The sequence below is a fragment of the Salvelinus fontinalis genome, chromosome 23 (genome assembly GCF_029448725.1).
Source record: "Salvelinus fontinalis isolate EN_2023a chromosome 23, ASM2944872v1, whole genome shotgun sequence".
NCBI lineage: Eukaryota > Metazoa > Chordata > Actinopteri > Salmoniformes > Salmonidae > Salvelinus > Salvelinus fontinalis.
Genome location: NC_074687.1, coordinates 33,212,813 through 33,227,257, shown reverse-complemented (window position 1 = coordinate 33,227,257; position 14,445 = coordinate 33,212,813). Strand labels below are relative to the sequence as shown.

At 44.1% G+C, this 14,445-nt stretch overlaps 1 protein-coding gene across 1 annotated transcript in view; it reads left to right on the top strand.

Annotated features, from left to right (window-relative positions):
* Nucleotides 1-14,445, top strand: part of LOC129821166 (band 4.1-like protein 5) — a 41,189-nt gene that overhangs the window by 5,732 nt on the left and 21,012 nt on the right. Inside the window, exons 3-14 of the mRNA XM_055878510.1 lie at nt 2,122-2,226; nt 2,925-2,967; nt 3,183-3,261; nt 3,384-3,428; nt 3,925-3,977; nt 5,726-5,846; nt 6,502-6,589; nt 6,751-6,839; nt 6,964-7,054; nt 10,241-10,410; nt 11,589-11,695; nt 13,599-13,617. Coding sequence (XP_055734485.1) covers nt 2,122-2,226; nt 2,925-2,967; nt 3,183-3,261; nt 3,384-3,428; nt 3,925-3,977; nt 5,726-5,846; nt 6,502-6,589; nt 6,751-6,839; nt 6,964-7,054; nt 10,241-10,410; nt 11,589-11,695; nt 13,599-13,617 — 1,010 coding nt within the window. The remainder of the gene's footprint in view (nt 1-2,121; nt 2,227-2,924; nt 2,968-3,182; nt 3,262-3,383; nt 3,429-3,924; nt 3,978-5,725; nt 5,847-6,501; nt 6,590-6,750; nt 6,840-6,963; nt 7,055-10,240; nt 10,411-11,588; nt 11,696-13,598; nt 13,618-14,445) is intronic.

The window sequence follows — 14,445 nt, the reverse complement described above, 5'->3', positions numbered from 1 at the left end:
AAGGTTTATGTCTCTGTCTCTATATGATATGTTACATATATCCAATGCAAAACAAATCTACAGTTAAATGGTATTATATTAATTTGCATATATTCCTGTTAATTCCCACAGAAAGTTTCCACCTCTGAATATTCCCCATAATGTGCAACCGTAAGTGCTGGTCAGTAAACTGTCCAGAATGACTCTTGAAGAAAGAGTCTGGCGTAGCTTGTTTATTGCTCTTACCAACATGGCTGAATGCTTATGTCAACCCAAAGGGTTTCCTGGGGTTACTCCTCTAAAGCAGCAGCTATCCCTTTTGACGCAAACAGCACAGTAAATAGTCTAATGATTCGTCTCTCCTCTGACACCTCCAGCTCCAGAACTCAGTCCAGTCTGAATAAGGGAGCCTCAAGCTTTTAAAACAATTGGTGGGAAGAAGGTTAGCTGCCATATTTCTTCCGTTGTCCTTCCTCAGTGGCTCTAACTTGCGTAGGGTGGCGAGACCTATTTTATTTTATTTTGTGCCCCTCCCTCGGTGGCACTTCTCTGACTTGCATGCAGGGAGCAGCCTTAGGAATGTAACTGTGCCTCCAAAGGCAGATGGTTGGTCGGGCAGACTGGAAACCTCTGGTGAACAATGCGACAGCGAGGCCTGTAGTTCACCGGAGCACACAATGGCTCCTTTGTGTCCATTCTCCCTGGCCGAAGGGGCGCTTTGTGAGCTATGCCAACTCTATGGGGCCTGCGTGAGCGTCCGGCAAGCTTGGATTAACACTGAGGACTGTTCAATGGCAGCATCCTCCTCTCTACCCATCACGACCACTCCCCCTGTATAACGTACTGGACCATAGCATGGCAGTGCAGGCCTGAGTCCTCACTGCTCATGTCAATGTTTGTTCCCCTGCAGGGTATTGTGTGTGTTGCTGTATGCACACAGCGGTGTCACAACCAGTAATATGCTTGTTAGGTTTCAGCAATAACGTTGCAGACTTTACTGCATGTTCTGACTTTGTGTGCTTAAGCTACATCTTTAGTGTTTTGAGTTTCCGTTGTTTGTGCACTTGGGAGTGTCCTCTCTGTTGGTGGACTTAATTTAACGTTGCTTGTATTCATCTGAGAATCTCGAGGCAAAGAAAGCTCTGCAGAATGGCAGTGAACTCTCCCAGCCACTACAAGGGGCGTTTTCACCCCTTCTATAAGATTTGACCATTCAGTCACCTTGAACATAAATGAGCTCAATGTCATTCAGTGGAGTGACCGACCAACCACATCTTTTGTTTTTACCGTGTCTCGCTCTCTGGTGGTGTGAGGCAGAACAGAGGGAGTGTGAGCGTTTTGTTTTCATAGGCTGGCCTGTGGATCACTCATTAGCTGATTCTTCTCTACAGGGCTACAGACTGTACTGTGTAGTCAGGCTGCAGTGTGTGTGTGGTTAGTCAGTCAGACTGCTGGGCAGAGAGTAGAGACTGACTGGGGTCACGCTGACTCGCTGTGTTGCGGCCTACTAACAGGTTGTCATGGTGACCCCAGTGCTGCCATTCTTCCTGCTCTTTTGAAGTTGGCAGTGTACTGAACTAGCTAGTACAGCAGCAGGCTACAGGAGTTGGGCAGCTAACACCCTGTCTGAGCAGTGCAGACTGGAGACCGGTACGACCTGTCAGACTGACTGCAGGAAACACTCTATCATAGAGTTCAAACTGCTCACCAGAACAGAAGGGAAGACTTAAACATGTGGCAATGTGCCTGATTTTAAAGTAGGTGAAGCCAGCTAAATAATATGTTCTATTTACCTCGTCTCTTTTTTGCATGTTTTCTAATCAGTTAGAGGCAATGAAGTCAAAAGTGTGTCTGGGGAATGGAGTATCAGAGAAAAATACACAAACCCTTAAAACGGCTCGATAACTTCCCTTTTCCACCAGTGGTGACTTAGTGAAACTTCTCCACTTGCTCGTTCCACTTGTATTATGTTAACCATAATAAATAACATTGAGCAACAGTTTAAAAAGATTTGAAATATTAAACTATTTAAATGCTAAAGAGGACACAGTGAAAAGTCTAGACATGGTTTGCTGAATGATTGATGACATTGCTTCCAGATGAATGACTGTGTGACCTCTGACATCTCTCCTGCTCTGTCAGAAAAAAGCCAAGGGTGAGGAGCTGTTTGACCAGATCATGTATCATCTGGACATCGTAGAGAAGGACTACTTCGGACTACGCTTCATGGACTCTGCACAAGTACCGGTAAGACCAGAGTAGCAGACAGTCCTAGAGACTGACTTTTACTACCACCCACCCAACCTTGTTCTAAGAATTAAGAAGGGGTTTGTTATGGTTAGATTTATCCACTGAACTTGAATTGCTCTTCTCTGGAATAGTGATTTGAATAACAGTGTGTACAGTTCACATACTATATGGGTTGTCTAATATATATGGATGTTGGAAAGTTCAAGTACAGTTTGTCGCAGAAAGTTAAAAAAAAATCGATTTATCAGTGTATCAAAGACCCAGCAGCCAGGGCAAGCTGATATGGTGTGAAGGGCATGGAAGGAAGGAGAGGAGAGAGAGAGAGGTAGTAGGGAGGGAGATCTGGAGAGAGGAATGTGGGGGAGAGAAGTGTGAAATAGGGTTGTGGCAGAGACCTTCCGTTCCCTCATCAGCGTGAGCAGCACCCCCCCCCCCCCCCCCCTACTCACGCACCCTCCTAAACCCCTGCCCCTCCCTCCTATAATTGTTCATGCCTCAGACTCCCAACTCCCAGACGAGTTACAAATCAGAAATTCCCTTTCTAGTGACACAATCATACTGTGTGTGGTATCCTAAGTGAGGCTGCTGTCAAATTAATGCGTTTTTGGCCTTGCCCATGCCATGGATTCTCTTAGGTCTAGATTGATGATTCTTTCCTGTCATTGAAATCTGTTCTTTTCTCATCTCTTTTGCAGCATTGGCTTGACGTTACAAAAAGCATAAAAAAACAAGTCAAAAGTAAGTATATGTTCTTGACCTCACAATCATTGAAGATACACAAGCTATAGCCCTTCTATTGCCTATTTTCTGTACCAATGTAGATCTAGAGATGTATAATGATGGGTGTGTTGATGGAACAGCCAGAAACAGATGGATTTCATTAATGCCATTCTCATTTCAAACCTCTGTTTTCTTTCCTTCCTCTCTTCCGTTCCTCCCCTACCTCTGTGCAGTCGGACCCCCATACTGCCTTCACATGAGGGTCAAATTCTACTCCTCAGAACCCAACAACCTGCATGAGGAGTTGACCAGGTCACCTTGTTGTCGTCGTCTTATTACTATTCAATAATCACCAATTGTTTTTATGACATTTGTATTTATTGGGGACATTCATCTGGACTTTTTATGAACAAATGACCCTTTTATTCTCACAGATATCTATTTGTATTGCAACTAAAACAAGATATCCTCAGTGGCAAGTAAGTAACCTCCCTCTTCCTATATTAGATATACAGTATATTACATTAGTGTAGACTTCATGTGCTTTAATATATTTAACATGGCTGATGTCTATAGGCCAAGTACATCATTACATGTTAGCTATATCTGTTCTGTTGCATCATGATACAGATGCTAAGAGGCTTAGCTACAGTAGTGGATTACACACGCGATGTTGGAAAGAAACTATTTACATCAAATAAGTAGATTGTGGATATTAGTATCCATTTTCACTACATGGGGATTAGTGTTCATGTTTGTCCAGCAATCCAATAACACAGGGTTGTTGTGTATTGTCTCTGGAGAGAGAAACGGGCTGTTGGATACAGCAGGGAACTACTGCGGGAATACTGTAACAGCTGTGACTGATCTCTTCAGACAGTATCCTTGCCTAGTGTGTACTGTACCTTGTTGAAAGCAACAGCACTCAGACAGCAGCATTTCTTTCCCTACTGAACACTCCTCCTTGTATCACAGGTTGGAATGTCCTTTCGACACAGCAGTGGAGCTGGCGGCCTTCTCTTTGCAAGGTAAGAACAACGATGGCCCAATGTCTTGGTGTGGTTGTCATAACTCTTCTTGACTGAGAACCACCGAGTTGCAGTTTGAGGGGGTGCCATCTTCGCTATCAGCAGGGAGAGACCAAATTGCCACAGTAGCCTTTCAGAGCCTATTAACATGGTGGAGTATTTGTGGAAATAGAAGACAATTTGGGCTTATCACTACCCTCTTCAAGAATGTGTGCTGCTGCCGCCGCACTGCCCAAAGGAGTTGGCCCAAATGCTGAGGCTGCAGTCCTTGCTCAGTGTTCCAACTGTAAATGGGCACTCCAGGGTTGTTCTGAATGGAAGTGAGCCCCCTCCCTCTCTTCCAGCTCCTCTGTGGGGGTAAATGCAAGCTCATTAGAGCCCAGCTCTCTGCAAAGGCCCCCTAATCCAGCCCTCTCCCTCGTTCCCTCTCTCACTATCCGGTCTCTCTCTCTCGCTCTCTGAGTTCTCATGAAAGTCATCCACACCAACACAGCCCCTTTATTTACAGCAAAACCACTTTTTGTTTCTCAAAACTCACTCTTTAGCCCTTCCCAAACAAAACGGTCACACTTTGTCTTATGTATTTTAGGTAGAATAGATATCAGGATTTCAGACTGTATTCTGTACTGCTTGATGCCTGCTAGCTAAATGTCCAGCAAGTCAAATAATGGACCCTCAAGCAGTTAGTCAAAGCCTCAGATTTCAATGTAACCTACTGAATGTCCAGTCGGTAGCTCGACTCCATTCTGTTTGGCAGCTAGGCTGGACGTCTGTCGTGTTATACACACTTAATTTGATTTGTAGACCAATGACCAGGAGGTGGTGAGGCATTCCCTTCTCTACCCTGTCAGCAACATCCATCCCTGTCATGGCCCTGACCCTTAGCCCCACGTTGAGCTCTGTGACACATCACTACTCTGCCTTGGTCTGCAGCAAATCACTGATAACAAAGAGCCTCTCCTCACCTCCATTACCCAGATAGCATATGGTTGCCCTATATATACCCCTGCCTGCAGTCAGACAGGGTTATCTCCATGAGGCTGTGTAAGGAAAGAGGGGAGTGAGGCATCATTGGATGTCTGTTGCTCCACTTAAATATGATTTGGATGTATTTTAATGTTAGTGTCCTAGTGGGTTTGAGAAATTGAAGCATGCAACTTTAAAGGAATTATTCAAAATAACAAATGTCATTAATAGCTAACAGGTCATCTATACATCCTAAATCAGGGACCCAAATGATGGTGATGGAAGAATGCATACAGCTGCTTATTAGCATCACTTTCATTGGCAAACAGTCCCAGACCCCAGATAGCATGCCTTAATCAACCTTCTAGAGTGATTCAGAGAACCCATGTCTACTGCTGTGTTCCAGCTGAGCTGGGAGACTGTGACTCTGGGGAGCATGCCCTGGATCTGGTGTCTGAGTTGGGGTTAAAGTACTCAGTATGTTACCTGTTGTGTTCCAGCTGAGCTGGGAGACTGTGACCCTGGGGAGCATGCCCTGGATCTGGTGTCTGAGTTAGGGTTAAAGTACTCAGTATGTTACCTGTTGTGTTCCAGCTGAGCTGGGAGACTGTGACCCTGGGGAGCATGCCCTCGATCTGGTGTCTGAGTTGGGGTTAAAGTACTCAGTATGTTACCTGTTGTGTTCCAGCTGAGCTGGGAGACTGTGACCCTGGGGAGCATGCCCTGGATCTGGTGTCTGAGTTGGGGTTAAAGTACTCAGTATGTTACCTGTTGTGTTCCAGCTGAGCTGGGAGACTGTGACCCTGGGGAGCATGCCCTGGATCTGGTGTCTGAGTTCCGCTTCATGCCAGAACAGACTGAGGCCATGGAGCTGGCCATCTTCAACACCTGGAAGGAGTGCAGGTAAAACAATGATATCACAGAAAATGTCTGAATAACAATTTATGATATCTCCATAATATGGCATTCTATAAAGCATGTTTTAATGGTAAGGTATTGCAAAGTGTTACCAATGTCTAGAGGTTGTATTGCCAGTCATATACAGCCTTTACATTACTGTATATACGATGGTTACAGCCAGGAGTTTCTCCTGTATTTCACTGCCTATAGGGTTAGGCTACTTAAGCTTCTCACTTAATGACCTTTCCTTGGGGAGTGTAGGTCATCCACCCGTTATATTATTTGATCACCCTTGATATACTGGGGCTGGGGTATTCCCAAGTAGGGTTAGGTATGCTTATTTTTAGAAATGGATTTAAAGCATGTCTCAGTGTGGGCCGGTCTTGACCCGAGGTTACCCTGACTCGTGTACTATAGGGGATGTAACAGATGCTAAATCTCGTCAGTGGGTGTTTTTTTTAACCTGGAACACATGCATGAGCTACCTGTGATGTATGACTTCGTCATGGTTGAGATTTTAATGTCACTTATATGATTTAGTATCATCAGTCATGGTTCATCAAAAGTCAACATTCTTTGCGTGTGACCTTCGTCGCCCACTGACCTTATCCCCTGTTTAACCCAGTTTTCTGCCTGTTCTCCCTCCGCTCTGTCCCAGGGGCCAGATGCCCTCGCAGGCGGAGATTAACTATCTCAACAAGGCCAAGTGGCTGGAGATGTATGGGGTGGACATGCACATGGTCAAGGTGAGGACACTAGGATGGGGGTCTCTCTTATATCTCTTGCTCGCTCTTTGTCTCGCTCTCTCGTGTTATACAGGGCTCTACTGGTATAAAAACAAGACGCTAGTGGAGATTAAGGATGGCAAGTAAACTGTAACACTGAATGGCTGTGTCTGTCCCTTCAGGCTCGAGATGGAAATGACTACCAGCTAGGACTGACCCCCACTGGAGTGCTGGTGTTTGAGGGAGAGACCAAGATAGGCCTGTTCTTCTGGTAAGACCTTTGGCCGTACTTGATCTCTACCTGTGTCTCTACTAGTTCAAGGACTTGTGGGTCTTGATCACTATCTCTTGTTTAATTGTCCCTGTAATTGTGTGCTTTTCTGTGTGTGTCCCAGGCCCAAGATCACCCGTCTAGACTTTAAGAAGAGCACACTGACCCTGGTGGTGGTGGAGGATGACGGAGAAGAGGCTCAGGAGACCGAGGAGGTAATGAACCAACCCTCTGAGACACACACACACAGTGGGGGCAGCCATGATCCCTGCTCTTACCCCCTACTCTTTTCTACTGGGCAGTCTTCCCATACACTTATCCTCACACTCTGTGGGCCCTGGTGTAGCTGGGGATAGTTGGTTCCACCTGGGTCTGAATCTGAAGTATCCATGCTCACATCCTGTTCTGTTTATCATGCTGCATTACTCTTTCTCTTCCATCATGCTGTACTGTTGTGTACTGCCTTAGTAAATTATAGTAGCTGGTGTTGAAATGTCCACAATGTCCATGTCTACTTTTCAATACAATCCGAAGTACTTTTCTGTAAAGCTCCTGTCATTGCAGAGAGCCCTGCAGTTTTCCAGTCTCTTCATGAATGGTCCTAATGTCACTTGTTACTTAGACTGAAAAGTATGTCTTTGACTGAGAGTTGAGTCATACTCTCTTTATGTTGTGGTCGTAGTATTTGAAATTTGTAGCCTATACTCTCTGACCCTGTTTCTGTTCTGACCACATAATATCAGTAAAGGCAGTTACTTTGTTCCAGTCCAATGAAACGGCTTTGTATTGAACTGAAATTGAAAACCGCCTTACTACAGTATACCGCTGGAGCAGAGCTCTACAAAGCTGCTTATATAACAATGTGCTGCAGGGTGGAGACGGGCGGGGGGGAAGGGGAGACGGGCAGGAAGACCGATCTTCAACCGATCGCTGCACACACCTGCCTGCCCGTCCAGCATCACTACTCTGGACGGTTCTGACTTAGAATATGTGGAAAACAACAAATACCTAGGTGTCTGGCTAGACTGTAAACTCTCCTTCCAGACTCAGATTAAACATCTCCAATCCAAAGTTAAATCTAGAATTGGCTTCCTATTTAGCAACAAAGCATCCTTCACTTATGCTGCCAAACATACTCTCATAAAACTGACTATCCTACTGATCCTTGACTTTGGCGATGTCATTTACAAAATAGCCTCCAACACTCTACTCAACAAATTGGATGCAGTCTATCACAAAATAGCCCATCCAACTACCTCATCCCTATACTGTTATGTTATTTATTTTGCTCCTTTGCACCCCAGTATCTCTACTTGCACATTCATCTTCTGCACATCAATCACTCTAGTGTTTAGTTGCTATATTGTAATTATTTCACCACTATGGCCTATTTATTGCCTTAACTCCCTTATCCTACCTCATTTGCATACACTGTATGTGGACATTTTCTATTGTGTTTATTGACTTTATATTTGTTTATTCCATGTGTAACTCTTGTTGTTTGTGTCGCACTGCTTTGCTTTTTCTTGGCCATTGCACAGTTGTAAATGAGAACTTGTTCTCAACTAGCTTATCTGGTTAAATAAAGGTGAAATAAAAAATAAATAAAATAAGGAGGGAGACGGGCAGCAGCTCAAGAAGCCATGTAGTGTAGACATTTGCAATCAGCTGGCTGCCTGCCTATACCCAGGAATCAATATGTGTTCATTGGACTAGGATGTTTGCGTATCTGTGAGGGGGTGTGTATGGAGATTAGTATAGCCCAGGTCAGTTCTGAAGCAGAGGCATTTCTTTGGTAGGTTTGTTGTGGCCTATTTTGTGTGAGGGAGGTTTCTGTGTGTGGGAATGAATGTGTGGATTTCCACACACCTCCTAGAAGGACATGTCCTGTCTCTCTCCGAGGCTGCCTGGCCGGGCTCATCTCCAGGGAGAGTCCATTAAAGCATCAGCTCTTTCCCTCAGGCATCTCTGGCATCCACAGCCTTTACAGCAGCTCCTAGCACTCCTTTAGACCGGGCTGTTAATGTGGAAAACCCCCCCCCCCCCCCGCCTTGCTGGGCCGTCACTAGACAGGCTAACGAGGCTTTGGCACTGGTTGTCTTTGTCTGTCAACTACACACTGCTGAACACCTGGAAGTGGGAGTTCACTCTATGGTCAAAGATACTTCACCTTGTCAAGATGTTTTCAGACATCTAAAGTAATTTGTTTTGTGGGTGCAGTTATACGCTATGCCTCAAACCCAAATGTTTTGGGAAAGAACTGAATGAGGTTTATTTGAAGCGGTAGTCAAAGGAATCCTGCAATACACAGATGGATGTGACTCGTAATATGCTGTAGTGCTACTACATGTACAGTATGTAGATGTGATGCCCTCAGGTAGAGAAGAGGAAAGGCTAGACAGTGTTGTAATGGGGGACAGTAGACTAATTAAAATCATCACTAGCAGTTGATTGGGACTGCTGCTCAGCCAATCTGACAGCTGACCACTTGGAATGTGTTGCACCATCGGAATGTGGCCCGGGTCTTTACTTTGGGACCACTAATCTCTGGTGTGTGTGTGTGTCCAACACTGGACTGCACATTCTCGCTCTCAAAGGTATTCTGGTTCTCATCTCCCGAGGTCTTTGTTTTGACGTCTTAATCCGCCCTGTGAATGTATTCTCTTTGTGACCCTGTTCCTGTGTTTGAATTAATGAGGCACTATTAGCAGAGCACTGAATAGGGCTGGTTAGCAGCAGGACAGAGCACTGAATAGGGCTGGTTAGCAGCAGGACAGAGCACTGAATAGGGCTGGTTAGCAGCAGGACAGAGCACTGAATAGGGCTGGTTAGCAGCAGGACAGAGCACTGAATAGGGCTGGTTAGCAGCAGGACAGAGCACTGAATAGGGCTGGTTAGCAGCAGGACAGAGCACTGCTGAGAAAGTTGCTACTCTGGCATAACTGATTAGGACACGAGAAGGAATTTAATTTGCCTCGTCGAGGCATGATGGAAAATTGCGTTAATGAGGAAGTTATTGGGAACTGCAGGGCAAGCAACCTTTTCTCTGCATGGCCATGCGCTGACTCAAATGAGGGAAACACAGGGAATAGGGTTGTTGTATATTGTCAAGTTCATCCACATCGGAGGGAAAGAGGAGACCTACTGTACAAACCAGTTCTTATTGCACAATCAGCTTGTCTGGAACCATAACCAATCAGTTAAAACATGTCTACAACCAGGCTCATTTTTCCCGTCCACCATATGCTGTTTTGGGCTCTGTTATTTTCTTCAGGAATAACCTTTAGGCTCTAGTTATAACATGTGTCCTACCAGTGCTTCCCGTCAGTGTGTTTCCTCTGTCTCCTGTTGCTGTGACACAGTAAAGTTTTGCTCATGCTATGTTCCTGTCTGCGTCTCAGGGTAAAGAGCAGGAGCACACGTTTGTGTTCCGTATGGACCACCCCAAGGCCTGTAAGCACCTGTGGAAGTGTGCTGTGGAACACCATGCTTTCTTCCGGCTCCGCGGCCCGGTCCAGAAGGGCTCAGCACGCTCCGGGTTCATACGCATGGGATCACGCTTCCGCTACAGGTAGCTACTGAACAGCATGTGTGCGCTCTGCTTAGCGTACTTCTAACTACTTAGCGTACAGTCCACACTGCACAAGTCTCCACACAATTTTTATAATGCATATTTCATCAGCTTATTAAAATTCCTACAATTTGCACAAAAGACAAATCCTCAGATTATAATTTTAATAGGACTCAACCCACCATATGCTCTCATTAAGCTGACTGGGCCTAATGAAACTCGCTAAACTTCCAACATTCACCTTGGTCCGTTGTGTAATAATAGCTTGTCTTGCTGCAGTGTAAACTACGCACTGCTAAAGCAGCAGCTGCAGGCTCTCTCTGGGGCCTTGTTATTTCAAGGTGGGGTGTTTCTAGTTGGATGGTTACAGAGTTCAGCCGGGGTCAGTCCCGTGTCACAACACCTTGTCGAGGAGTTGAGAACTGAATGCCACCCTGGGGGTATGAGGGAGGGGACAAGTAACAGCACACTGCTCTGGTGCACCCTCTGTGTTTATTTTTTCTCTGGTGTACCCCAGCAGTACAACAACACTGATTCTCTGTCTGCTCAACTCTACAACGTGGCTATATTCCATATGGTGTGTTTCCATCCTGACCATGTGGCCCGACCAGTCAAAACTCTGGACTCAACGTAAACCGTGCCCATCGATTTAAGGAATCTTTTCGCTTGCTGTTTTCATGTAGTCTTTTCTGCCTCTATCTGAAGTTTCTTCCACAAACTAAACTTGACTCCAATAACCCTCTTTTTCCTCATTACAACTATTACAATTACATGTTTTGAATTCATGCTTTCTCTTCAGCTGGATCTAGCTAAGGATTTTCTGTATGTTATTCCCTTTGTGGATCCTGAGCCCCAACAGAAGTTCCAGTCGTTATCTGAATCAGTCCTGGTGGTCTGATTGCAAGGGAGGCCTAACCTCCCTATCTCTGCCTGTTTTCAGTTTACTCTGGGCACTCACTACCTGACTGTCCCCTGCCTTCTGGTGGGTTGGTTGGGTTCGCTCTCATTCCCCCTCCTTCCTGTGTATTGTTCTGGGTTGTATTCACTAGGAACGAAACCGAATGAAATGGGGAGGGGACTACCTGAACTTGTCCAATAATAAATGTTTGTTTACCTTTTCCCTTTGCAAACCATCTTGCTATGGTGTGCACTAATGAATATGACCCTGTTGTCCCCAGTGGGAAGACTGAGTACCAGACCACCAAGGGCAACAAAGCCAGGAGGTCTGCATCGTTTGAGAGGAGGCCCAGCCGACGCTACTCCAGGAGGACCATGATGAACCGGGGTGGGTGGATACACGTTTTATACAGTACACACACACAGTATAATATACTGCTTATGGGTCTTTCTATAATCTAGTGAGGATTTCCTACACTGGACAACTTGTTACAATGGTTGATAAGTCATTTATAATAATCAGCCAATACTTCTTAACGTCATCCCATGAATATATAAGATGGGCTCATAACTATATTCAATACAATTCAAGAGTGGATTTAAAGCCTGTTCAACCCTTTCGTCATGGTTGGTGTCTTGACGGATTTGTATGACATAAAACATTACTTTTCTGTCCTTGCATTTATGGCAGTGTAAGTTAAATCTTATATTAACCAGTAATCAGTTAATTTAGACATTGACCCAGTAAGAATCCTGAATTTAGCTGTTGGACAGTCTTTTTTGGGGGGGGGGGGGGTTTGTGTGGAGATCTCAGAAATGCAGTGTAACTACATTTTGTGTCTCCTTGTGTTTTGGGGTGGAAACTGTTTTCATTGGCTCACAAATCCAAAATTATGTTTGCGATTTCAAAATCGAATGCTTCTAACTGAAAGAGTCGCCTTACCTTGATACTTAACCTAGATACTGGCATTAACTTGGTCTTCAATAATTATGCATAATACTTATTGGATGCGCATTTGGTGTCCAGCAATTTTTCTGAATGACAGTCAAATGACGAACTGATTTTGTGATAGCGCTGATTTTAGTGAGGAATGTTCATTCGGTATCTCATTCGTTATGCAGGTGAAGACAGTTGTGCCTGGATCCCTAGAGAATTGATGTTGATCATCTGTTCTCTGCTTGATATACAGCAGAGTCTTGTTAGATAGACTATTGCGCAACACCGAATGTGTTTCCTATTAATTATTGTGGATATAATGACGACAAATGACATCGCCTAGTGTGCTTATTCACAATATGACCTGGTAATACAATAACAAATACAAGTTTTCCATGTTACACCTGCAATTTTAAACAAGGGGCTTGAAGTAGCCTACTTGAATTTGGAGCTCAGAAATTCAATTATTGGAAAAAGTCTACCTTAATTAAAAATCTGTCATTTCCTCAATTTGGTGCTTGAAAAGTAATTTTTGTAACCAATTTATAACTTCTCCTGCTCACTAATAATTATCTGTGATTTCATTTCTGATCATATTTTGTGAGAGATGTGGCCACTTGTTTGTTTCCTGCCGCTTCTATTGAATGGTTTTGCTCTACTCGGTTGCGGTTATTATGAGGACGATAACACTTAATGCTGGCTTCAACTTGGCTTTCCATACAAATCCTGTTTTTTGAAAACAGCGACGGTGAGATGAATGCTTACCTCTACTCATGGATTTATTATGTGTGCCTGCGTTGACCACAGTCTACAGGGAAAATCGCCATGCATCCAATCTATTTAGTCAGGCAATGTCCACATTATTTTCAGCTGTTTTAGAACGTAATAATGACTATCAATGAAATGGCAAGGCCAAAACAATTCATTATTCTTAGTGTTAATGGCCTCATTTTTTTTTTACAATTTGCATGCTTTTTGTAGGGAGGGGATTTTCTATATCGTGCCCTATATGTACAGGTATATGAATTATGCAATTGTATAACATTGAGGTCCTTGAAAATGAAAATTTAAGTGCTTGAAAAAGTCCCTGAAATTTGACTTGCCAATATCTGTATGAGCCCTGCTTAAAGGATGTGTTCCTAGGTCTATGTTGTGTAGGTGTGGGCCATTTTGCATGTATTCACTTTTATTCCTCTTCCACACATGTGGAACTGCATGAAAGTCCTTTATATTTTGTTACAAACTTTTTTGAAACGTTTATCCCAATGTTACACATCAGCTCCGTTATTTATAGAAAGACCCGTATACATCATACCTGACTCATTTTGATGTTCTTTCTCGTATTATTTCCCAGGAGCCAACAAGCCCCAAGAGTAAGTACTTTTTTAATTTTTTCAAGAACTGGATATTTGGAATTGGCACTGATCAGTGAGTAATCTCTTCCTCTAGCTGTTTGTTATGAATATCTCTCCTCGTCATTGTAAGACTCATCTCAGTGTGATAAACATGACACACACACACAGAGTGAGACGCGCACACACAAATTATATCAGAGTTCTTCACACACAGTCTGTACCCCTCTGGTGTGTAACCTCCTCCAGACTTGCCTTGCATTGGGAGTCTTTATCTCTCCTGTGTGCTGGGGGAGGCGAGCACTGGTTATCATCACAACCACACATAGTATAGAGTGAGGACTGCGAGAGCTTTCTGCCACAAGAAGTTCTTGCTCTCTGTACAGTGTGTGATCAGTGTGCATTGTTTTATTCCCAAGATTTCTTTATGTGTGTGCTGCTGTGCTCTTTCATGAAGTTACCTTTTTACATAGCAACAGCAGTAAAGCACTAGGAGTGAAATGTATATATGCAGAAGCCTAAGTGTTTTTGTCTGTTAGTTTTACTCCTATTATTTTATTCATTTAACTTTTATTTAAATAGGCAAGTCAGTTAAGAACAAATTCTTATTTACAAAGATGGCCTAACCCGGACGACGCTGGGTCAATTGTGCGACGCCCTATGGGACTCCCAATCACGGCCAGTTGTGATACAGCCTGGAATCAAACCAGGGTCTGTAATGAGATGCACTGCCTTAGATCGCTGTGCTACTCGGGAACACCCAAATTATTACTATTAGGGAAGGGTGGTAGGGTTAGGGGAAAATATATATATATAGTATACACTGCTCAAAAAAATAAAGGGAACACT